At 51.5% G+C, this 23,876-nt stretch overlaps 2 protein-coding genes across 11 annotated transcripts in view; one reads left to right on the forward strand and one right to left on the reverse strand.

Moving 5' to 3' along the window:
- ZHX3 (zinc fingers and homeoboxes 3) overlaps positions 1 to 16,241 on the forward strand; it is a 51,615-nt gene extending 35,374 nt beyond the window's left edge. For 4 of the 7 annotated variants that reach the window (XM_030008552.1, XM_030008553.1, XM_030008554.2 and 1 more), the window contains 2 exons: positions 5,891 to 8,823; positions 11,235 to 16,241. In XM_030008552.1, the coding sequence (XP_029864412.1) occupies positions 6,048 to 8,823; positions 11,235 to 11,290 (2,832 nt within the window). In that variant the 5' untranslated portion in view covers positions 5,891 to 6,047 and the 3' untranslated portion in view covers positions 11,291 to 16,241. Of the gene's footprint in view, positions 1 to 4,172; positions 4,442 to 5,890; positions 8,824 to 10,346 lie in introns of those variants that run through there. The other 3 variants (XR_003922645.1, XM_030008555.2, XM_030008557.1) reach the window with 3 other exon arrangements.
- A 543-nt stretch (positions 16,242 to 16,784) lies between these two features.
- The window catches only part of PLCG1 (phospholipase C gamma 1), a 50,566-nt gene continuing 43,474 nt past the window's right edge, over positions 16,785 to 23,876 (reverse strand). For 2 of the 4 annotated variants that reach the window (XM_030008551.2, XM_030008549.2), the window contains exons 25-32: positions 23,108 to 23,204; positions 22,425 to 22,649; positions 21,438 to 21,586; positions 19,453 to 19,567; positions 19,086 to 19,247; positions 18,667 to 18,755; positions 17,792 to 17,976; positions 16,785 to 17,457 (exon numbers count right to left, since the gene is read on the reverse strand). In XM_030008551.2, the coding sequence (XP_029864411.1) occupies positions 17,415 to 17,457; positions 17,792 to 17,976; positions 18,667 to 18,755; positions 19,086 to 19,247; positions 19,453 to 19,567; positions 21,438 to 21,586; positions 22,425 to 22,649; positions 23,108 to 23,204 (1,065 nt within the window). In that variant the 3' untranslated portion in view covers positions 16,785 to 17,414. Of the gene's footprint in view, positions 17,458 to 17,791; positions 17,980 to 18,666; positions 18,756 to 19,085; positions 19,248 to 19,452; positions 19,568 to 21,437; positions 21,587 to 22,424; positions 22,650 to 23,107; positions 23,205 to 23,876 lie in introns of all 4 variants that reach the window. The other 2 variants (XM_030008548.2, XM_030008547.2) reach the window with 1 other exon arrangement.

Consider the following 23,876-nt stretch of genomic DNA (forward strand, 5'->3'; position numbering starts at 1 on the left):
GTATGCCCTTTCCCCACGCTTTGTTACGTTTTTGTTGTAACCAAAGCCTGTGACTCCAAGTCCATGGCGATGAAACCCAGGTTAGAGCTGGTGTGGGGCAGCCTCTGGCCAGGGAACAAGCCTTTGCCCCTTCTCACCTGGGTCTGGAGGGTGCAGGAGCCTCCAGCCTTCCTCTCTTCTGCCAGCCCATACTGGGCACATTTTGGCAATAAATTAATAAAACTGGTGAAACTGCTACATGACTTCTCATGAAGAGACTCCGAATGCAGAACAAATGTTAATGCCCAACTGAAGAGAAATAGAATCCCGGGACTGCCATGGCTGGCAACAGAGGCGGCCATGGGGCTGTGCCTCTCGTACACCTGCGCTTGCTGCTGCGTGGACCTGTTTTTCCTCCCCTCCCCAGCACCCAGGTAAATGCACCCAGTCCCAGGCTACTGAGCTGGCACCCAGCGCTGCCTGGAGCAAACAGGGTGTCTGCTGTGGTGCGGGGAACCTGCTGTGAAACACGGTGGGATTTCCCTCTGGAGTGCTTGATGTTGGGAAGGGGAAGGCGGCTCGGGTCTGGGTGCTGCAGAGAGCACCCACTCATTGGTGCTGGCCACAGGGATCTTTTGTTTACTGGCCTTTACTTGCTAATTACCGGTGGGGAGATGGGAAGTCATCTGTGGACTTCCCAAAGACAGACGTGCATCTTCTGGGCCTGGCTGGAGGTAGAGCCCAAAGGGGAGACACAAAAAATCTCAAACGTCAACTTTTTTTTTTTCCTCTTTTGATCCCCCCCCCCCATATTATGCTATCAGCTGGGGCCTGCAGAGTTTCAGCTTGAAAACAAACCGCTATTATTTAAAGTGCCAATATTGTGCTTGGCTTAGTATGAGACAGAAACATCAACTTTGTCTCTGACCTGGGGAGTGTGTCTGCCTGCCTAGCAGGCACCAAAAGTGTTGAGAAAACTGTTATTTTACTTCTATTTTGCTGTTGATTTTTTAAAATTTTTTTATGCGAGCATTCACTCTTCAGTAGAGCTGCATCAAACACCGGAGCCCACAATAGAGCACGTAGCCATCCTACGTGTCCACGTGGAGCCTTGTCCCCGCTGTGAGCATTGGGCACCCAGGGTTGGCTGGGCTGGGGGCAGAGAAGGGCAGCTGTCCTGTTGTCCCTGTGCCCGGGCGGTGGGACCAGAGCTGCTGTGCCCGGCTGTGCGCTGGCTGGCCGGTGATGCTGCCTGGTGGGTTTTCTGGTTGTTGTTTCTAGGCGAGGTTTGCAAAAGGTCACAAAAATTAATCTTCTAACTGGGGACCTTGGCACTATGCGGAATGAATGTTTTGCATTAACAACCTAACTCATTAATTCACTGAAACATTTAAAACCAAACCAGTTATATCCAGCCAAGCTGGAAAAAGCTGAAAGTTCATACTCAGCAGTGCAAATTTCGAAACCTCCTTTTGTTAATCTCTGCAGAAGTAAATTTTCTGAAATTGCTAGGCTCACTTTGACCGGTCTCAGCATTGTTTTCCTCAGTGGAGGCAAAGCTGCTCTGCAGAGGGTTAGTGGTGTGTACCTGGACCCGCCGATGGGGATGGGAAGGTTCCTGTGCTAGGGAGGAAGGAGGGTTGGTAGAGGGAGTGTTGCAGGAGGGGAATGCTCGTAGCAGCATTGCAGGTTTTGGGCTGTCTCTAGCAGAAATGCTGCACTGTTCTCATAGATTGGGACCCCAGATTTAACAGTTTCCATCTTCCTCCTCTATTATTATGTTCTGAATGGCTGGGGTAGTTGAAATCACAGCCTAGCACATCTTGTGGTGCTCCTTCTACTTGTTCTACTTGTTTGTAAGCTGGAGGTGGGTTGCCAGCGTGTGGCCTTTGTTCGCCTCCTGCATGGAGGAGAGACAGGCAGACGCGGGCAGGGCAGTAGCCTGCAGTTCTGCTGCCCTTGCCGCTGGCTCCATGTACAGTGCTTGTCACTTCTGAGCTGCAACCCTTGAGAAACTGATGAATGGCCACCAACCTGGCTGTCCCTGTAGCCATGATGTGGTGATAACAGTGTAAAATTGCATCTACCAGTGGAGCAGAGCCTTCCCTTGGTGAGTTTTTTTTAACTGTGTTAAGTTGGGTGCTGTGCAGATGAGCAATCACGGCCATACGTCAAGGATGGGGAACCCCAACCCAACCCAAGCTGTTCACCTGGTTTCATGCCTGCCTTGTGCAATGGCCAGGCTGCTCGTCCCTGTCACAGGAGCGGGGGGTGCATAGTTGTCTCGCTGTCCGTGTGAGTGAACACACATCAGCCCCAGGGTCAGTTCCTGGTGCTTTAGATAGGAGAGAAACGTACCCCCAGCCACGTATTGGGCTGGGATCTGACCTGGCCAAAGGAGCCTTTGGGCTGCCTTTCCTTCCAGCGTTAGTTTCTCTGGGAGCATCACTGAGACCAAAGTGGTTTGACTCTGCTTTAAGTCAGTTTTCCCTCAAATTTCCAACAGCAGTGGCAAGTTTAGGTGGACAGGTCATTTGTCGTGCTTACTCTGCTACCTCACTATTAAATTAGCAGGTATAAATTAAATAGGAACCATCAATTTAAGTACAATCCCTTTGTCTTCCTGGCTGCCAGGTAGCTATTCCATTCAGCTAATGTCTCTTTGCTCCAGTTCATCATAAAATAACACACAGGAAATCAAGTTCTTCACACATGGCTGTACAAATTAGTCTGAGACATTCGCAGTGGTGGTATACTGAGCTCTGCTGTAAGGCTGGTTTTTAATTGATTAATTTTTCTGCCATTAATTTACCCTATCCATTAAAACAGCCTCACTTACTTTAATGACGGAGAAATCGGTGAATTATCCATTCTGTTATATATTAGTGGTGTATTAAAGTATTAGTGCATTCCAGAAGGTGAGCAGTGAATAAAACATGCTCCGAACATGCGGTTACGCAACTGTTCCATGGAAATGAAATGGACAAACAGTACACTTGATTAATTTTTTTTCCCCACTAAATTGGCACTGTGATTCACTTCCAGCTAAATTTGCAATCTGTGTTCTCAGGTGGCATTAATATTGGAGCCCCAGCAGGAGAGCTTTGGCGGCTGGGGCTGCTTTGATTGCATTTTTAACGAAAGTTGTTGGAGAGAGCACGGAGCTTGATGCAAATGTGCTGGTAAATGAAATGCAGAGCTTTTAGGTTCTCCATAGGTGGGTCAGGCCATTCACATTTACCCAAAATAATAGTGATGGCGTGCTTGGGAGAGGCACTCCGCTAACGTGGCACAATGGGGGTCTTTGTGTGTCTCCATTGCTCTGTATCAAATTTACTCTGTTGACAGATAAAAATCATCTTTTTGATATCTGGCAACTCCATAAACACTAGGTAAGGTCTGTCTGGGACTAGAGCTGTCTCGGTAATGGAGACTCTGGAACTGGATCTCTATCAGGAGTTTGGTGGAAATGAAAAAGCTTGCAGAGGGCCCAGCAGTTTCTCCCTGGCCTGTGTTAGAGCTGCAGAATAAAATTAAATAAGAATTCCCTTTTACCGTTGCTTCCCTGACACAAAACTCCTTTCAGCCTTTAAAGCTATATTTTGTAGCCTTCAGGCTGGTCTTATTGTTTTTTTTCTTAATTGACTGGACTTGGAAAGGTCATCATACCCTGCTAGATTGTGTAATATTTAACTTAGCATCAAAAATGAGGATCTTGGGATTGGTGTCAAATGGATGCTGTTCCCCTGTGAATAGCAAAGCCCATTCATAGTCATCCAAGTATTCGAGTTGCTAATGCTAATGAATAACTTTCTGGCCCTCTGCAGAGGGAAAGACTAACCACGAAAAGGTGGGATGAGAGTGGCATAAAGCAGGTATTGAGAGCATGCAACTCGCACTGTCTAAATCCAGATCGCAGCTTTAATACCTTTTTTATTTATAGATTTTTTTTTTTAAAGTTATAATTTCTAGCTTTTCATGAAGCTTTAGCATAGCAAACAGTCTTTTCTGATGCCAAGTTCAGTGATGACTAACACTATTTACAGGACTGTTTTGTAATCTCAGATCAGCCCACATTAACGGGAAGTTACGTTTTCCCGTCAGTCTTTTAAACGGTGCCTGAGAGTTGCTGAGGCCAGAGTTGGCCATCCGGGCTCTCCTGTTTGGAAAAAATTATGTCAGCTTTCAGAACAATTTTTTTTAAATTTTCTAATGAAGTTAGGGAAGTCAAATTGTACTTCCTCCATTTGATTTTTTTGCATTAGGACCTTTCACTCCTCTGTTCTAAAAGCTACTGACAAAAATAAGCAGAGGAGGTATTGCATAAGCACCACGAAGTCATTTGCCCGATCTGCATTTCTCAGTGCATGAGATCAGCTCAGAATATCTGATATGAGAAAGCTACTGGTGCACAACTGCTGTAGCTGATAGGAGTTACCTCTGTGAGTCATCTGGTAGGATGGTAAGTTGGTCTTTTTTTTTTTTTTTTTTTTAAGTTCAAGTTTTTATGAGTGTTTTTATAAAGCTCCATTGCTGTTACTGTAAATCCGAGGAAAATCTGGCACAGAGTCTTTGTAATATGAATCAGTGCATCCATATGCTTCCAAGTGACCTTGCAATCTGGAAAAATACCATTTTATCCCTGTGTTTAAAAGAAAAAAAGCAGGGTTTCTGTATAAAAGGTTGACAGAGGGGTGAAGGCAGAGATGTTGCTCCCTCAGATGTGCTGCCTTCCCTGTCATCGGGACCGTCACAAGGCAAGTGACTCCTGGTGCCAGCTATAGCAGACAGCTTTACTGCACTCCGGTCGTGATCTCAGGCACGGAGCATCCGCCGTGCAGATGGCAAAGCTACATCAGGCCAGGAATAAGGTTGTGGCTAATGCCGTGGCCTTCAACAGGCTGGATTAGATCAGGAACTGCTTTAGCTTCAGAAAAAGAAAAAAAAAAAAAAAAAAGAAAGAAAAAGGCGGGGGGGCAAAAAAAAAAAAAGGAATTTTTTTTCATGTGACAGATCTCTGGTCACCCCAAGCCCAGAAAAATGGGCTTGTGTTGCAGAGAAATTGCACTTTCTTAGGAAGTATGCCCAGTACACTGAGTTGTGTGAACGACAAAAGCTGCAAAGGTGGTGGGAGGGGAAGGCTGGGAGCCAGGAACATGTGTGTGATGCTGCCCTTGAGTTTTGGGGCCTTACCTTCTCTTGCAGCTCCAGCTGAAGACTCAACAGATGCTGTTAAAACAGCATCAAAGTGTGCATGGGGTGGGGAGGCAATCTCACAAATGCTTTGCAGGCTTGCTCTGCAAGGAGGGCTAAAATATATGGACCTGGCTGCAGCCTCCTTGCTCCCTGCAGCAGAGCTCCAGGCGTCTCTGCAGGCAGAGGCCCTTGGCACAGACACGGTGCTTTGAGCTGGTGAGAAGCTTCCCAACAGGATGGTTGGAAAATGCCAATTTTGAAGAAATCAAAACATTCTGTGGGGAACGCGTTGATTTTTCATCAGGTTTTTCTGATGGAAAGCAGGTGGTTTTCCCAGGGTGACTGTGCTTGATACCGCCTCCTGCATGCTGCTGAGCCGGGAGCCTGGGTGCGCAGGGAGCCCAGGCACTGCCCTCCCTGCTGAAACACCGGTGACAGGTCTTGGCAGGGCAGGGTGAGGGGAAATTTCGGTGGTTTTCCTCCTCAAATGAGAATTTGATGTGGGCTGTAAAAGAGGCATGTTTGTGTGTTTGTTTTTGAACGAGTAATTCACAGGTTGTATGTGTGAAAATACAGTAAATCCAAGGTCAGGTTAAATTTTTCCAGCAAAAGAGGCTGAAAATGATTTATCGAGTGAAACAGCTAAATACCGGGACAGTTGTGCTTTGTCTAATGCCAAGAGAACTAACCCCTCCTCCCTCTCCCTTGTCCTCAGGTTCAGTGGCAAATATGAACATTTGTCAATATTTGACAACTCTTTTGGACATCATGAATATGCTGGAATCTAGACCACAGAGCACTTGCAATAGCGCTTTTTAAATTTGAATTTAATGTAAATGAAAGAAAAATAATCATCTGGATCAATTGTAGTGATGGCTAGCAAAAGAAAATCCACAACTCCCTGCATGATACCAGTAAAAACACTGGTGCTTCAGGAGACTGAACTGGACGCTGTAGAAGATGATCGTGAAGGAACGCAACAAGATGCTCCTGCAGAAGGGCCAGCAGCTAGCGATGCTGGTGCCAGTAACAGTAATAACGGAGCTTTGTCTAATGGGCACCGTGGTATTGCTGATAGTGACACTTATATCTGCAAGTCTTGTGACTTTGGATCTCAAGATGTTCATCACTTCTTTGGGCACTTGGACTCTGAGCACTTAGACTTTAGCAAGGACCCTGCCTTTGCATGTGTTGCGTGCAACTTTCTGGCAAATAGCCATGAAGGGCTCTCGCACCACAATGCAGAGTCGCACGCTGGCGAAACGAGCTTCATCTGGAGGGTGGCTAAGCAGGACAATCATACAACTGTGGAGCAAAGTCTCTGTGAGGCCGCCAGCAGCCATGACCTTCCGGGAGAGGTCCCTGAAGAAGGGGTGGATGGCCAGTCTGAAATTATCATTACTAAAACCCCCATCATGAAGATAATGAAAGGTAAACCGGAGGCCAAAAAAATCCACACACTGAAGGAGAATGTGTCAAGTCAGCTGGGCAGTGAGTCGGAGGTGAAAGATGGAGAGCATTCATTCCCAAACGGGTCCGTGCCAGTCAGTCAGCCCACTGCAAGTTCGACAAAATCATCTCATATAGTGAATGGCTCCATCATAGGAAACATGCCTGTTCTGCAGGCAGGTGTTGCACAACTTGTGTCACTGCAGCAGCAACCCCCGTTGCATCAGCAGCTACCTACGTCCAAGTCTCTTCCCAAGGTGATGATTCCTCTGAGCAGCATTCCAACGTACAACGCCGCCATGGACTCCAACAGCTTCCTGAAAAACTCTTTCCACAAGTTCCCCTACCCCACCAAAGCTGAGCTCTGCTACTTGACTGTGGTGACGAAGTACCCAGAAGAGCAGCTGAAGATCTGGTTCACTGCCCAGAGGTTGAAGCAAGGCATCAGCTGGTCACCAGAGGAGATCGAAGATGCCAGGAAGAAGATGTTCAACACCGTTATTCAGTCCGTGCCACAACCCACCATTACAGTTTTGAACACGCCTCTGGTTGCAAATCCTGGGAGCGTCCCCCATCTTATTCAGGCAACTTTACCGGGCCACGTGGTGGGGCAGCCGGAGGGGACGGGGGGGCTGCTGGTCACGCAGCCCATCATGGCAAACGGGTTGAAGGGCACCAGCTCCTCCTTCACCTTGGCGGTGACTTCTGTCCCCAAGCCGCAGCCGGCAGCACAGCACAGCACGGTGAGCTCCAGCAACGCATCGGGGGTGAAGGTGGTCAACAGCGGCCAGTCGCTGCTCACCGCCTGCCCAGCGATCTCCTCGCAGACCTTCCTGGATCCCAACGTCTACAAAAACAAGAAGTCCCACGAGCAGCTCTCGGCCTTGAAAGGCAGCTTCTGCAGAAACCAGTTCCCTGGGCAGGCCGAAGTCGAGCGGCTGACAAAAATCACGGGCCTTTCCACCAAGGAGATTCGAAAATGGTTCAGCGATAGGAGGTACCACTACAGGAACGTGAGAGGCGGCCGGGCCGTCTTCCCTGGAGACAGCGCTCTCGATTCCCTGCCCGAAATAACCCTCGACGTCTCGCCCAGAGGAGCCGAGCTGAGCCCCGCGGCGGCGGCGGCCGCGCCGGCCCCTCACCACCCGCCGCGGCGGCAGTCGTGGCACCAGGCGCCCGACTTCACGCCGACCAAGTACAAAGAGCGGGCGCCGGAGCAGCTGAAAGCCCTGGAGAGCAGTTTTGCCCAAAATCCCCTTCCTGCGGAGGAAGAGGTGAACCGCCTGAGGGGGGAAACGAAGATGACGCGGAGGGAGATTGATAGCTGGTTCTCAGAGAGGAGGAAGAAGAAGGTGGCAGAGGAAAATAAGAAAGTGGAGGAGGCAGCTCGGCAGGAGGAGGAGGAGGCGGAAAATGGTGGTGGGGAAGGGGAAGACTCCTCGGATGAGCTGAGGGCCACGAGCGAAAACGGCTCAGTCGACGCCTCCGGCAACAACCCGAACTCGATGGAGCGGAAAGTGAGTCCCATCAAAATCAACCTGAAGAACCTGCGAGTGACCGAGTCCAACGGCAAAAGCGAGTTACCAGGGGCTGGCACAAACGAGAAAGGGGACGGCAGCTCCAGCCGGCCACCCACCCCTCCGAAAACCAAACTGAACTTTAAAAAAACGGCCCAGCAGCGGCATCTGCTGAAGCAAATGTTTGTGCAGACCCAGCGGCCCACGAACCAAGAGTACGACGCCATCGTTTCCCAGACGGGTCTGCCGCGGGCCGAGGTCATTCGCTGGTTCGGGGACAGCCGGTACGGCTACAAGAACGGGCAGCTGAAGTGGTATGAGAACTACAGGCGGGGGGTTTTCCCCCCGGGGCTGGTGGAGGTCAGCCCCACCGGTCGGGAGGTGCTGGAGGACTACTACGAGAAGCACAAGGGGCTGCGGGAGGAGGACCTGCCCGGCCTCTGCGAGCGCTCCCACCTCAGCGCCCAGCAGCTCAAGGTGTGGTTTGCGGTGAAGGCGGAGGAGGAGAGCAGGGGCACCGTCCCCGAGGAGGCCTGCGCCGGCGAGACGGCGGGAAGCCGGAAAGGGCCGTGCGAAGCCAGCTCGGAGGTGTCGGAGAGCAGCGAGTCGTGGGAGCCGGGTGGACGGGAAGGCGGTGCCGGGACCCCCGATGCCCCCGGCCCGCCACCCGCCGCGCGGCTCGGTAAGACCCCCACCTCGGGCAGGGCTGGCTCCCCGGGAGGGTTTGGGCGAGCGTGGGGTGCTGAGCGTTTCCCGTTTGGGAAACTGAGGCTTTAGGGCAGGGTTTAGTGTCCGCTCCTGCTGATTGGGATTTAACTGAGGAAGCGGTGAGGAAACCCCAGGGAAGGAGGATGAGGAGGGTCCAGTGAGATGCCGTGAGTGCTGCTGCCTGCCCACCCCTTCCTGCCTGGGTCACTGGATGCTGGCTCCGCTCTGAAGCCAAATCCTGGCTTTACTTTAAGCCTAAGTAAAACCAGCAGGAGTGTCTGGTCCCTTTACCTGCCCCGGGGGAAGGTGGCCCTTGGGTTTATTTATGAAGGGGACGGGTATTTGGGAAGGAGGGGGCCTGGCTGCTGTCCCCCATGCCACAGGCTCCTTCCATGCCTCCCCCTGGCCTCAGGCAGCAGATGTAACCCATGCCTGCCTGCGCAGGCAAGAGCTTCCTCCCTTCCCTCTCCCACCGCCAGCTCTCCAGATGCGAGCACCCTTCTTTGGTGTGGGGCAAGGCTTCGGTGTTTAAGATGGAGGCTGCAAAGAGGGAGAGGACATGGAGGGTTGTTTACAGCTGCTGGCCCTACCCCTCCTCCAGGACTCACTTCTGAAAGGCGCGTGTGTGTGTGTGTGCGCACATGTGTGTGGAGGAGAGGAGAGGTGGTTTCCAAGCCCTCCGTGGGCTCTTCAGAAGTGCAGCTGGGGGCCGTTTCCTCCCTGGCTGGGTTCCCACCAGATGGGGATGGCCGAGCGCTTGCCCTGTCCCGCCGCGGGCTGCACAGCCCCTCGCCTGCTCCATGCACGCAGTCCCTTGCTGGCGTGCTGGGCAGCTGGGATCTTCTCCAGCCCCGCTGCCTTGCTTTGGAGCCTCCCACACGCTTCTGCCATGGCTGCAGGCCTTAAAAAACAAAACCAAAAAAAATTTTAAAAAATCCACTAAAATTCATTGCTTCCCTGCCCTGTCTAATGCAGAGGAGATGGAGCGTGGGTTTAAATGGGGCCCTGCCCTTATTGCAGCTGAGAGGTCTGGATGTGTGCTGCCCTGCGCACCTTGCTGGGGAGCGGCTGCAGGAGTGGGCTGGGGAGGCATTGCAGCGGGAATAGTTTGGGGAAGGGTGGTGGGCCAGCTTTTGTGCCTGTGCCAGGGCAATGGCCGTGCCCCTGCTAGCACCCTCTGAGCGGGGCTTTATGCCACCCAGAGCGAGGTGGTCCCGTCACGCCCCGTGGCACAGAGGCAGGATGTACCCAGTGAGGGTGCACAGCTTCAGACTGCCACGGGCTGCGTCCCGCCTTAGCCCTGCCACTGGCCAAAGCCCAGCTCCACTCCCGTGAGGACTTTTAGATTTCCTGGCCCCTCTGAATGGAGCTGGCCTTTCTCCGCAGCTGACTCCAAGGCTCCCAATTTTGCCCATCCCGAGGCACTCCCGCACCCCACCTGGGTTACAGGCCCCTGCAGCAAGCCAGGGCATCTCTGACGCCTGTGTTCTTTTTCAGAAACAGACTGAACTCAAACCACCAGCTTTGGAGGATCTGCTCTTATCCTTGAGAAGAAATTTTTGGTCTTTAAAAACCCATGGGCCGGCCTGATGCAAACCTCAGGAGCAGCACATGGTGATAAAGCACTGCCATAAATGAGACCTTTGAGCACAGCACACGAGAGAGCGCGCGTGCAAAAACTGGGCACTTACTTAGTGCAGAGCTCTCGGTGGCCCAGCCGAGGAGATGGCTGAGAGCTGGCGGAGGCGGAGGCTCAGCTCGCACCCAGGAAATAGGATGCTCTTGTTTGCTTTCCAGTGGACAGACTTTCAGATTTCATATTCATATACCGATGCCTACAGCTGCCTATACAAGCATAACGAATCTCAGACATTGTGTAAACAAGGTCATTGCTTAGATATGGACTATCATGGCACAGTACTTTTTTCCTTTTTTTTTTTTTTTTCATCTGTCCGTTAAGGTGTTTGTTCTCTAAAGGTTGGCATGGCTGCATATATCCTCTCCGCTCTTTCTGGTCCTTAAGCCCTGGCAATGAAGGGCTTTGCGGGCACGCAAGTGTGTATGTGTGTGGTAGGAAAGGAAAGGTATTTGAGACGAAAACTGCCAGTCTTGCATTAAAGTCCGGTGGAAGTTGAGTGAGATTTTCATCCCTACAGATGAGGTTAGATTTAGCGTTGCATACTCTCCAGTAACAGGTTCCCAGACACAGACAACCCAGGAGATGGAGTTTGGTGTCATTTGTCCCTTGCTGGCTAGAATATTTTGCCCTGCACTCCTGGAGACTGACTGTAGCAGGCTATTAAATCTCCAAGTCTCCCTTTAATCACTGAGAACTAGCACATAATAATTTTTCCATACTGACCTGGAATCCTTTTCATTGTTCAGAGAGAACAAGCTGTTCTTCAGAGAACAAACGCAGAGAATACGCAGCATTGCTGTGAGTGGTTCAAGTCATTGTTGTCTCCAAGGGATCAGCGAGGCAGCAGCTCTTCTGCAATCAGGAAGTTTCCCTCTTGCAGCCCTACATGACAGATCCTCCTGCAGCAGTGCTGGTAACTTCAAGTGTTTGCTCCAGTCTTTTTTTTTTTTTTTTTTTTTTTTATTCCCCTTTCTCTTTTCCCCCTCCTTTTTTTTTTTTTCTTTCCAGTCCATCTGCAATAGTTCTGGAGAAACAGTAAAATAAATTTCGCAGTTAACCTTCCTGCTTCCCGGTACCTGTACATTTTTAATGTGCCCATGTTGTCTTGGGTGGTTGCTGTGTGATGCAACTACTTAAAGATTTTTTTAATATTCTCTTCTAATAGAAAACAAGGTCTAGAAGGGAAACTCTTGAGCTGAATAGTCCAGCCAAATGCTGTGTCAGATCATTCTGTCACAAACTAATCAAATCCCAGTTCAAAATTGGTTCCATGTCTTGCCTTCACTTTTGCTCTTGGAAGGCTATTCCAGAACTTCACTGCCTTTGAATGGTTAGAAACTTTATTTAAATTTCTAGTTTGAATTAATTCGTGGCCGGTTCATTCCTGGTTTGTTTTGGAGCCAACATTGTCCTTTAACTTAAATAGGTTTTGGTGTTTATCCGCTGATGTATTTATGGAGAGTAGTCATAGCTCCTTATTTTTGCCAAGCTAACTCAGCCAAGCTTTTTCAGTAGAAGGTTTTTATTTAGTGAGAGCTTTTAATGTGGGAGACTTTATTGTTGGTGGTAAATGATATTTATTAGAAGGGTGGGTAGCAAGCCCCAAAGGATCAGATCCAGAGATTTACAAAAAAATCTGGTTTAAAAACGAAAAAGCTCTTTCAGAACCTCTTCCAAAGATGGTGTCTGATTTCTACCTTTAATTGCCCTTGCTTTTCCAGTTCGTTCTTTGTCTCTTCTTTAAGAGGCTGCCTTGCTCAACTACTAGGAGGGATTTTGTCTGCTCAGTGCTTTGCAAGAGAGAGGGCTTCCTCTCGCCTGGCGGTATGTGCCTACGTGGTGGGTGCCTGCGCCTGAGCTCACGTAGCTCCCCTGGCACATGGTGCAACCCCTGCGGCCAAGCCTGAGCATCTGCTTCAGAAGGAGATGACCTGCGCCCTAAAGAGAGCCAGGGCGACGCGCTCAGATGCAGACACCCTCACTGCAACCATCTCTTAGCAGTCAGAGGAACCCTCCCCAAAATGCTGCGAGCAGGGGTGGAGTCGACCCCAAGCACCCTGCTGTGACACCAGGCTCCCTAAATGTCTTTCTCTTTAGAAGCACTATTGCTGGTCATGCCGTGGTCGGAGGCATAACTGGCAGCCGTCCCACCTTGGGCTTGTGTTGGCTCAGCCGGGCAGCATCCCTGTGGCTCTCCTCTGGGAGAGCAGGGGCGGCTGCACTGCGAAGACAGCCAGAGCCCCGGTGGTTCACCCTCGCGGGTGCAATCCTGCACACCCCAAAATGTCACAGGTGACGGGAGAATCTGGGTGGTCCTAGAGCTGGAGGGAACAGATCTGGGAGTCGTGCGGCCCGAGAGTATGAGTGTATGTACAGTGTTACCTTCAGAGAACAAATACAGGTAGGTCAATTTACTCTCTAGTGTCTATGTACATGCAGGTTTATTTAAGTACACATATATACAGTTCAGATATGCCATTGATTCTTTATTTCATTAAGATGTACATTAAAAATGTACACTTTTACTAACTACTTGCTATATAAATATGTTGGAAGTGTAGTTTGCCCATTCAAGGTGATTTTCTGTGGGATTTTTGGTGTACACTTAAAGGCCTATGGCTAATTGGAAGAGTGATCCCCGCTCCATCTACAGAAATGCTTAAGGACTATGGTATGAACTGGTCCCTTCGAACCATTTTTCCATGCACTAGCTGAAATTTTTTGCACTTGGATTGTATTTGGCCAGTTTTCCAGAAAAATTGAAAAGAGAAGTCTTGTGAGCTGGAGGGAGAATTTCCCGGTGTACACAGAAAAAACAGCCTTGAGGGTTGGAAGCTGCTGAGGTTTTTGAGCTTTGTCTCCGTGCATTCATACAAGCACAGCAGGAGTTTTCTTTCTTTTGGGTCGGAGGAATTTTAAAAAGTGGTTCCATGCAGACTCCCCTCAGATGCGGCAATGGGGCTGGCAAGCCCCATTGCTTGGGGAGGGTAAGATTTAGAGACAAAAAAAAAAACCCCAAAGTAATCGAGTTCCCTTTCTAACTCTTACATTCCTTGTTATCTGCATTTTTTAGTTGACTTGAAATCTCCATGAAAGTATAAGCTGAAGATTTTTGAGGGTTTAGCTCTGTGGTCCTCTGTTTCCCTATTGTATCATTTTTGAAGCTGAGGAGAGGCAGGTGTCATCTCCAAATAGACTCAGGTTTTGGTGCAGGACATTAGAAATGTGTTTGCATCTGAAACTGAAAGGAAAAACTGAGAGGTGGCTTGACAGTCCCAGCAGCAGCTCTTCTGGTGTTAAGAGGAAGTGTCACCACAATTCTACAGTGTGTGAATATTTATCATCATCTAATCAAAGATGACTTATCTTGACTTGAAAGGAGGGGTGTAAGATAGAGGTTGTGTAGCCAGCATCAGTAAGGAAGGGGAATTAAATTCTTCACCTCCATCCGCTGTGTGTGAGCTTGGGCTTGACAGGCACAGTAGTAACCATCATTTTTAATCCATGTGAATCTTGTTACTTATGTCTCTGAGACGGCTTAGATTAAGGGCACAATCCAATTGCTTAATAACCCGAAACCCTGATTTGTGCCGTACCTGGCTTGCTCATGTAAAGGGCTGCTGGTCCTCCTCATGCAAGGAACGGAGTTACTTTATTCATTATCAGCAGGCCCTGCTGTGAGATTTCTAGACATGGCTCTGTGTTTCATTTGGGTAGCTTTTTTTTCAGCTCCTTAATTAGCATCCTGGAAATCATTCCTTTTTCATATTTTTTCATATTTTTTTGGCAGAACACTAAACAAACCATGATTTACAGGCTCCTATTTCAACTTGCCTGAGAGCTGAGCACTGCTGCACATCAGGCCCACAGCCATGGTGAGAGGAATGGGCACAGGTGCTTGCTTCGATGCATGGCATGCAGGGGTCAGCGTATGCCCACAGGGCTCCGGCTGCAGGTATTAGTGCAGCTGCATGTCCCCTCCCTGCCAGGGGTTTGCATTGATCACCACCAGAAGCCACCAGCAAAAGCAGTAGCTTGCTGGTAGCTGTGACGAGAAATCCTGTAGTCAGCCCACAGCTGAACGCAGAACCTTAAGCTGCCCAGGTGACACTTGCACAGAAGCTGGAGCTGCAAGATACCTGCTTGGTTAATTTTTGCTAGGTGTCCCCTGTCTGTTCAGGAGGAAAAAGAGGATGTAGAAGGCTGGTTTTCCAGTTGGGGTTTTGTTTTGTTTTGTTGTTGTTTTAAATGAAAAGCAACAATTTTTGGTCACGGGTAGATGTATTGTATTCTGCTTTCCCTGCAGCCCGTCTCTTAAAGACATTATAGAGGCAACCTGATCAGAAGGTGATGTTTGGAAGCTGCGATGCTGGGAATCAGAAGAGAAAAATGATTTTCAGCACTTAGGCACAAATTAGAAAGTTAACATGATACTGCACCTTCCTGTCAAGTTGATGATAGTATTTAAAATGCTTATAAACTTCTCTCTCCTGTTGCCCAGATAATTTTGGCTTCGCTCTTTTCAAATCAACCAGTGGCCTGATGTGATTCAGCTCACTGCAGTAACCTCTGTTGTAGTTTCTCAGTTGATCACAAAAGCAGCAGGGTAAGATGAGGCAACACTACAAACGGAGGGGGGGATGAGAAACTTGCAAGCTATACCTTTTTTTTTTTTTTTTTCCTTTCTTTCAAGTTTAGTTTCTGCTGTATATTTTACTGGCAGTGGTCCCTGCCAGGAATGCTGGATTGGCATTACAAAACTTTAGAGCAGAGCAAGGGAGCTCTGTTACCTAAGCAGTGATTTATGTTATTTTTTTGTTTTGTTTTCTTGTTATTGCCTGTTCCAGTAAAGAGTGCTCTGTTGGCTGATGCTGGCCATATTTTGATGGCACAGTTAAAGCCACTTTTTTCCTGTACTGATCAAGGGTGGTATTAGGAGGACTCTTTCTTACTGGTGCTAGCGAAGGTTGGGCTAGGAATCCATGGCATAGAAAACTTCTTGCTAAAATTGCACTTTCTCTCTGCCCCATCTGGCTCCTGGTGGTGTTATGGGTACGTGGCTGTGATTCCCCTTGCACATACTAACATTGCACTAAAAGAGAGACTTTGGGAACAGTGTGTTGATCACTTTGTTTCTCAGCAGACCACAAAGTCAGCCTAATGGGGGTCTCTTTTTTTTTTTTTTTTTTTAATTATTGTTATTTAGAAATCATGCTGGTGCTGAATGACCTGGAATTTTTGCTTGGATTTATCCAAAGGAAAATGTAATTGTAGCTGCAACGGGACCTTTCATAAGGGTGGCCTTGCAGCTAGGGAGCAGAGCAAGGGCTCTGCTGTGTAAACCGTCTTTGTACCGGGGAGGTGTGGGGGGTTCCAGTGGGGTTATTATTGTGTTTTTTTTTTAAGACCACAATTTTAGATGGTCACCTTGGCAATCGTGTGAGACAGGAAATAGTTTTTACTTTTGGTAAAGGTTTTAAAGAGAAAAAAAGTGAAGCTGCCTGTGGTTGTGGGCTGTGGCTATTACTAGGGCTAGGGTAGCTTGTACCTGCTATGGACTTTACCTGCTCTTATTCTGAGGGCAAGAACTCCCTGTAGCAACAATGCCACTTCTGAGAAGTGAACGGCAAGTTTCCCTTCCTTTTGTATATGTGGATGTGAGGGTGGGCGAGGGGAAGAGCTTGCTTGTACAGTTTGTTGAAATGAAACCAGACATTTTTGGTTGTTCCTAAATAAAGAGCGTAAAAGACGAATGTGAGTTGACTGGTGATTGCACTGGGGTTAGGGGAAGCCCATGGTGATGCCCTTACGCCTGGTCCTACCAGTACGCAACAGCGAGAGCTGCCCCATGCATGGGGACGGCTGTGGCCTGCACCCCAGCTGCTCGGCTGGGAGCGAGGAATGCTCAGTCACAACCCTTCCGTTTGTTTTAAAAGCGCAACAACTTACCCGTGGGGTAAGGCCATGTGTGAATGTCCCAGCAATGCGCCGGAGCTCAGATACCTCCACCCTAAGAGCCCTTCTGCAGCCTCGAGTAACTGCTTGTCCCCAGCCCGGTTCAGAAAAATCATGGTCAGCATTGTTTTATCCTTTTGAGTGAACAACATTAAACCTGCGGCTGCTCCTGGTTAGTTTTTTTCCCCCAGTAGCTGCAAACTCCCTAAAGCCAGGAGGAAGGAGGGAGCAGTGCAGTCCCCCCACCCCAGGCAGGGCTGCAGGCCAGTTTCCTCCACCCAGCACCAGCCAGACACCTCTGGAGGAGGGCAAACCGCCAGACACCTGAGCCACCACGCATGTAATACTGACACTTTTATTGTCATTTAAAGCTAGAGCGGCCTTGTAAATGTAGAGTTTCACTACTGGACCCATAGGCAGTGGCTATACAGGTAGGTAGATGCGATGCCGCCAGGACAGAGATATGTACTGCCTTGGTCACTTAAGTCCCCCCTTGCCCGGTGCGCTGGGAACAGGTACAGCACAGGATGGCTGCAGAGGGCCTCCGGCAGCTGCGCAGGAGCGGGATCTCCGGGAATACGGGCAGAGCAGCAGCGGCAGAGGGCTGGTTGGGGTTTTGTGGTTTGGTTTTTTTTTTTTTTTTTTTTTTTAAGGTCTCTTTCCTTGCGATAATAGACAGTTTCGTCTCTCACCTTGGCGGCTGGCAGGCTGTACGCACCAATGTGCTTTGTTAAGGGCTTGGTGGTGAAGGTTGGTGGGTGTTTGGGGTTGGTTAGGGTTTGGGTTTGGTTTTTTTTTTTCCAATTTTTTTTTTTTTTTTTTTTTTTATTTCTCCACTGGAACACACTTCAGCAGAGAAACTGGAAAAGCTGCCTGAAAGTAGGCCATAGCAGTGCCGTTTCCATAGAAACCAGTTCACAGCGTGCCGTGAGATTCACAAGCACTGGAGGTGCTTTCGCCCGCCGAATGGGCTACAGCCGGTTGTCCCCGTTGACCCGGGTCCTCCGCAGTACCCTGCAGGGGGGGCACAGAGAGAGGGGACACCATATCAAAAGCTGCCCCACGGGAGGAAAGCAGGGGCTCAGCACATCTCCCATGCCGGGAAAAAGAGCCACCGGCTGCAGGGTGGCAGCTCCTTGTCCCACCCAACTCCCATAGACCCCAAAGCAGCGACTCCCCCAAGAACTGGCACAACTTTCATACTGAGATTTAGGGCTTCCACACAGCAAACAAGGGTGCAGATCTGCTCTGGGTTATTGGGAGGCTGCATTTACCTGCCTCCACCAAGGAGACTAAATGCTGAGGGGGGTGTCTCATGCTGGGAAGAGCTCAAAGAGCACTGGCATACCTTCGCTCCCGGCTCTCAAAGTGGTCAGCCAGCTGCTCCTGCGACACACGGAAGTCCTCGAAGGGCTGCTGGTACCGCGAATCGAAGGACCCCTCTCTGCCTCTGCTTGCCAGCAGCTGATTGGAAGCATCCCCTGCTCGTTCCCGTAGGGCTGAAGCACTGAAGAGGTTTATTTCGCCATTCTCCTGCTTGGATCAGAAAAAAAAAATACAGTAGTAAACAGCTTAGGATTTTAAAGTGTATGTCTTGTAGTAAAGGCAGTCCCGATGCAGGGCCCTGGCTGCCCTGTGAGCTGCCACGCAGGGTGTCCAGGGCTCATGGGGTCTCAGCGTTTGCAACACGCAGCTGCTCTGTCTTTAACAACCATCGCTGGCTCCCACCAGCATCATTTTAAATGAAGAAATAAAAGAAACATCTGTCTCTGAAGGAGCCTTGCCTTCTGCTTATGCCAACATGGATGAGCCGGGCTCTGTGATACTGAGTTATAACTTCCCCGGAGCGCAGATGGGAACTGAGATGGAGCAAATCTGCCTCCTTCAGCTTTTGCCGAAGGGATATCCAGGCAAGTCAAATGCAGTCCAGGCAGGACCCTGCCTGAAAGGCCCCGGCTCACTGCAGGAGGCGAGCCTGGTGCTTCCCATCCTGCCAGCCCTCCATGCATCACAACAGTACAATGCTGAAAACTTGAGCATCCTGCACACACTCAGGCCAGGCCACAAATGCTGAGCTTCGCTGCACCGACCTGCTAGCAGTGCAGAGCCATGCCACCGCGGAGGTGAGCAGAGCAGAACAGCGGGCAGCACCAGGCAGGGTTCGCTGCCTGCGCTCCTCAGCCCTACAGCACAGTCACCTTCTTGTGCGTGACCCAGCCTTACCTTGCTCGGGAAAATGTCTATCTTGACGAGCAGGGAAGCCAGCTCCAGGTTCTCGCTGTAGTTGTTCTTCAGGGGTACAGCTCGGAAACCTACGGCAGAAACAGCCCCGGCATCACTCTCAGCATAGCCAGTGACGTGTCAGTCTCCCGGCACAGAACTCAAGGGGGCCTTCTCCAACCCCCCCCAGCTCCCCCCAAGCGGCAGTCGGCCCTGAGGGATGTTAGTAAAGTGCTGCTTGCTTCCTTTACCTGGTTGGGGATGTGACCTGGCATGGGTACAGGAGGGACGGAGCCAGCCTGGGGACTGACAGCGTCCTCCCATGAAACTCAGCATCTTCCTGGCTTAAGGATGCAATTAGCAAACTGGTGAAGACCACCATGACACCCCCCCCCCCCTCGCCACTTCCCCAAGCGCTTTACCCGTCTTCAAGCCTTTCACCAGGAAGGTGGCCTGAGCCAGGAAGTTCTCATCGCTGAACATGTCCTCCTCGTACACCACGAAGCGGAGGAAGGCAAAGTCAGGGTTGCTGACCTGAAAGTGGAACTGCTTCGGGGTCCAGAGAGGGTTCAGGCCATTGTCCGCTAGTCACAAAACACCACTGTCAGTGGGCAGCCCCCCCGCCAAGCCCCGTGCCCCCCTGCTGCCCACCACGGCTGATGCTGAGCTCAGGGGCAGCGTGGGGGCAGCCCCCACTCCAGGGCCAGGCTTTTCTGCAGTGCCCACTGCTCACGCCATGGTCAGGAGTGGTGGTGCATCCTTCTCCCTTCCCTTCACTAACCCACTCACCCACAATCTCGGTTTTCTGCTTGGCGTTGTCATACTCAGCCCCGGACACCTCCACCTCCACGAAAGGACAAACGATTCCTCTTCCATTTTTGGGAAGGTGCCGGGCCCCCAGGACCTGGGCAGAAGCAGGAGAGACTTGGTAAGAGACAGGAGCAAAGGAAAAACGTTTGTTTGCGTACTACGACATTTTCTTTCCAAATAAATCACCCTGGCTCTGCTAATTGGAGAGAGAAGAAACACTGACAGCCAGCCCAGCCCTGCCTGCCTTATGGAGAAAAACAGCTCCCACCCCTGGAAGCTGCTATGGTGTTACCAATCACCAATTTGACTTGTAAGCCATAAAAAAAGGCAGCTGAACTGCCCCAGGTTCCTGTCTGCCGCCTGCACAGCCAGGGCTGGGACCACAGCATCCCTCCTCCAGCCTGCCAAGCTGGAGCTGGGCTGCCAAGCCAAGCCGCCTTCCCCCGCCTGGAGAGCTACGCTGGACACCCCCTTCTTTGCCGAAACTTCTCGGGCCTCCTGCTTTGGGCTTGAGGACGAAAAGGAGCTGCTCTCTGCTGCTGCTCTGCCTCCTTTTCAAGCAGTCTGTGCTCAACTCAAATGACAACCTGCTTCCTTGCAGGAGAAAGAAATCTCAGCTCCCTCTTGCCAGTGGCCATATGTCACTCCAGCGTGCTGTCGGCACGCTGCTGTTGCAGGGGAAGGACGCGCTGCCAACGCTGGATCATGTGCTTTGAGTCATGCTGGGCTTGAGACGGCTTCTCCATCCGTGAAAGCTGGCTTTGGTGGGGACATCGGGCAGTTTTGCCAGAGGACAAAAGGCTGAGCCCATCTCTTAAAGGAGACAGGGACAGGCTACAGCACAGTGACTCTTGACACCTGCCGGTTGCAGCTGCATCCCAAGATACAGGAAGAGTTTGGAAAATAGACAGGGATTTTTAGGGAGACAGTGGATATGCGGTTGATGGTGCAGATGGGACACGATGGGGTGTCCTCCCTGAGCAGGGCAGTGGCTCTCTGAGGTGGGATCACTCCAAAACAGAAGGGGCCTCAGAGGAGCTGCAGTTTGTGCAAGTTGTCAGAAACCTGTGAGCACCTAAAGGCAGGATTCCCGCTGCCTCCTCCCCAAGGTCTGCTTGAGCTGAAGGGACTTGCAAAGGAAGCTGCCGACTGCTCAGCTGCGAGACCACTACGGATGCCTGTACAGGCTAGTGGGACAGCCACTGGTCCAAACATAAGAGCCATCTGGTTTGGCACAGCCACAGCCTTCCCATCCCTCCAGGAGCTTTGGCGAGCTGTCCCATACCCCTGCAGAGCCTCTGCTGTGCAGCTCCGTGAGCTGACACAGGAACGGTCCAGCCTCAGTCCCGCCACATGGGAAGAAAAAGATTCAACGGGTGTCCACAGTCCATCCTCCGGTACCCCCCACCAGCAGCCCCCCATCCTCTTATCATCACCAGCAGCGCAACACAGAAATGGGCTGAATAGTCCGCTCCGACCTCAAGCATCGTCCCGGGAAGGAAGGGGACACAGCAAGGTCAGTAATGTTGAGCCTGGAGCAACCCAGTGACAAGGAGGGGACGAGGCACAGGTCTTGTGTTACCCCGTTGGGAGCCATCCTGCGCCCGCGCAGTCCCAGCCGAGCTCCGGGGACAGGGATGCCACCTCTGCGGCTCGTGGATGCCACCTGCCGGCACTGGGCCCTGGGCGGGAGGGGTCCCGGGGGGAGCATCCACAGATGCTCCTGCTACTCCTCTCCAGGCGCCCAGGGAGGTCGGTGGCTCTTCCCTCAGCAGCACCCATGGGTCTCCCCCTTCCGCGAGCGCTCTCCAAGCCTGCGCTGCGGGACAGGTCTTAGGCAGGGGCTGAGGGGTTTGGTGAGGAGCAGCTGCAGACAGAGGCCAGGAACCCAGAAAAACCATTATATCACCCCAAGCTCGGTATAACCGCGTGGATCTGCCCCCACACTGGGATGAGGTACTGACCTCAATGGAGATGGAGAGCGGCTCAACCCCCCGCAGCGTGCTCTTGTCGAAGGGGTCGAAGATGTCATCTCGCATGTTGGCTGGCTGCAAGACGTACCCACACTGGCCGCTGGACATGAACAAGGCCTGGTTCATCTGCATGGGCTTATCTGGAGAACACAGGCAGGAGATGGAGGGAGGAGAGCCTGTGCCCCTTCCACAAGCCACATCACCTGTGTTATCGGTGCCTCGTGTGAAACCCTTTGCAAGGGGACCTGGCCCATCCCTTGGCAATGCCTCGTGCGCCATGGCCTCACTGCAGCCTGTCCAGATGCTGGGGCCATGGGGTGACTTTCTCATGCACAATCTGCCCAACTACCCAGTGCTCCATGGGTCACCCCCTTCTTTTCCTCCCTCTCCTTTCAGCTTTCCTTGTGCTGGCTCTAGCATTTGCCAAACTGCCCTGTGAGATGCTTGAATTCACAAAAGGAATGAAAAAGCCAGCAGGAAAAAAGAGGCAGGTAGTTTTCTGGTGGGTTGGTGAGCTGAACAGGCTCACAGCAGGGTTTGGCAAGGGCCAGGGGAAGGGGAGGGCTGGACTGCACAGCAGGAGCAGCAGTGGAACCTGGGGGAAGGTGAGCAGAGCAGCGAGCTTGACTCAGACCCTTGCAACCAGCCGGTGATCCCAGGGCTGGGGCTGCACTGTCCCCTTTGGTACGTCTCCTGCCCATTCTGCCTGCTGCCAGGCACCTTGGAGGAACTCCCTGCTTCCTCTCCGTTCACAACCTCCTGGCTCAGCCGGGATCAATCTAGCACATCCCCCCTGTGGCAACCACGTGCCTGGACATGAACACGGGGTCCTGCTCCCTGCACCTGGCATGGAGACTGCGGACCCCCTCCTAGACCCCCTGTTTGCCAGGATTGGGTTAGCAGGGCTGCAGGCAGGTGGCTGGGAGGAGGCACAGGGTACCCAGGAGCCTGCCCACCTTCCCCGCCTGCTGCCCTCACCTGGGGTCTGGAAGTTGAGTGCTACCAGCTGGCTGCCGCAGATCCACATGGGCAGGGGGTCGTAGTTGGAGGAGTCGAGACGCTGGCCCTTGGGGTAGATGCGGGAGAGCTGCAGGCGGTTGTACTGCAGGAACTTCTTGCCTTTGATCTTGTTGACATACTTTTCTGCCTTGGTCTCGGGGAAGGAGGACATATCTCGGTAACAGGCCCTCTCTGTGCCGATCTCTGGGAGGAGACAGCACAGTGTAAGCCAGGAGCACGTTCCTTTTCTAGATGCTTCAACCATCCCAGGCCCCTTCCTAACACCATCCTCTCCTCCCTTGGCTCAGTCACCATCAGGTTGTGCAGCCCTGCTCTGACCCTGCAGGCATTTGCCAGGTGCCCAACACCGATGGTTGAAAGTGTCAAAACCACTCTCGGTGATCGGGCATGATGCTCCCCAGCCCCACTCCCTCAGCAGCTGCTCTGGATGGTGACATATCCCAGCAAGAGAGGGATGGGGAAGGGAACTTCCACCCTTTGGAGAAGGACGTTTCCAGAGCTCTAATGTAAACTCGTTCCAGCTTGCTTTGGACATCTGCCCTCTGCTGAGATCTAGCCAAAGCAGCACCTCGGGGCACACCGTGGGGCCTCTGACACCACGATGACTGCCTGCGGCAGCCACCAGACCGGCAGATGCTCACTCTCTTCATCAAAGGGCACAGGTCGGCAATAGACCACCAGCTCTGAAAGCTCCAGGGCAATCTTCTTCCTCCTCTCCATCATCTTCCCTTCGGAGAGCTGCCAAGAGAGGGAGAGAGAGGTGTCAGGGCCAGGTGGGAGCAGCAGCGTTGGATAACCCAGCTCACCAACTGTGGTCAACAGCAGTGCTGGCCTGGTGTGGCCGCTCCTGCTCACGCTGTGGGAACCACTAGCAGGTCTGCTGGGTCTGCATGGGGGGACACCACAAAAGTGCCCATGGGAAGGGCCCTTGGTGGGTCCTACCTCCTGCCTGAAGTACTGGCACGGGTACCAGCACAGGGCAGCTGTGGCCTTGTAGCTGAGCTTTGCCACCCTCCACGGATGGAGATCCCCCACCTCTTGAGGCTGCGACACCCTCCCGATGGACCAATCTTCCCAGATGTCCAGCCTGAACCTCTCAAGCCACAATGTGTGGCCACCACCCCTTGCTATATCATAGAATCATAGAATCATAGAATCATTTAGGTTGGAAAAGACCTTCAGGATCATCGAGTCCAACCATCATCCATGCCCACTAAACCATGTTCTGGAGTACCCCGTCCACGCGCTTTATTAATACCTCCAGGGATGGTGACTCAACCACTTCCCTGGGCAGCCTATTCCAATGTCTGACAACCCTCTCAGTAAAGAAATTTTTCCTAATATCCAACCTAAATCTCCCTTGCCACAACTTGAGGCCATTTCCTCTCGTCCTAATTGTCAAAGATTACG

Source organism: Aquila chrysaetos, chromosome 3 (assembly GCF_900496995.4).
Source record: "Aquila chrysaetos chrysaetos chromosome 3, bAquChr1.4, whole genome shotgun sequence".
Taxonomy (NCBI): Eukaryota; Metazoa; Chordata; class Aves; order Accipitriformes; family Accipitridae; genus Aquila; species Aquila chrysaetos.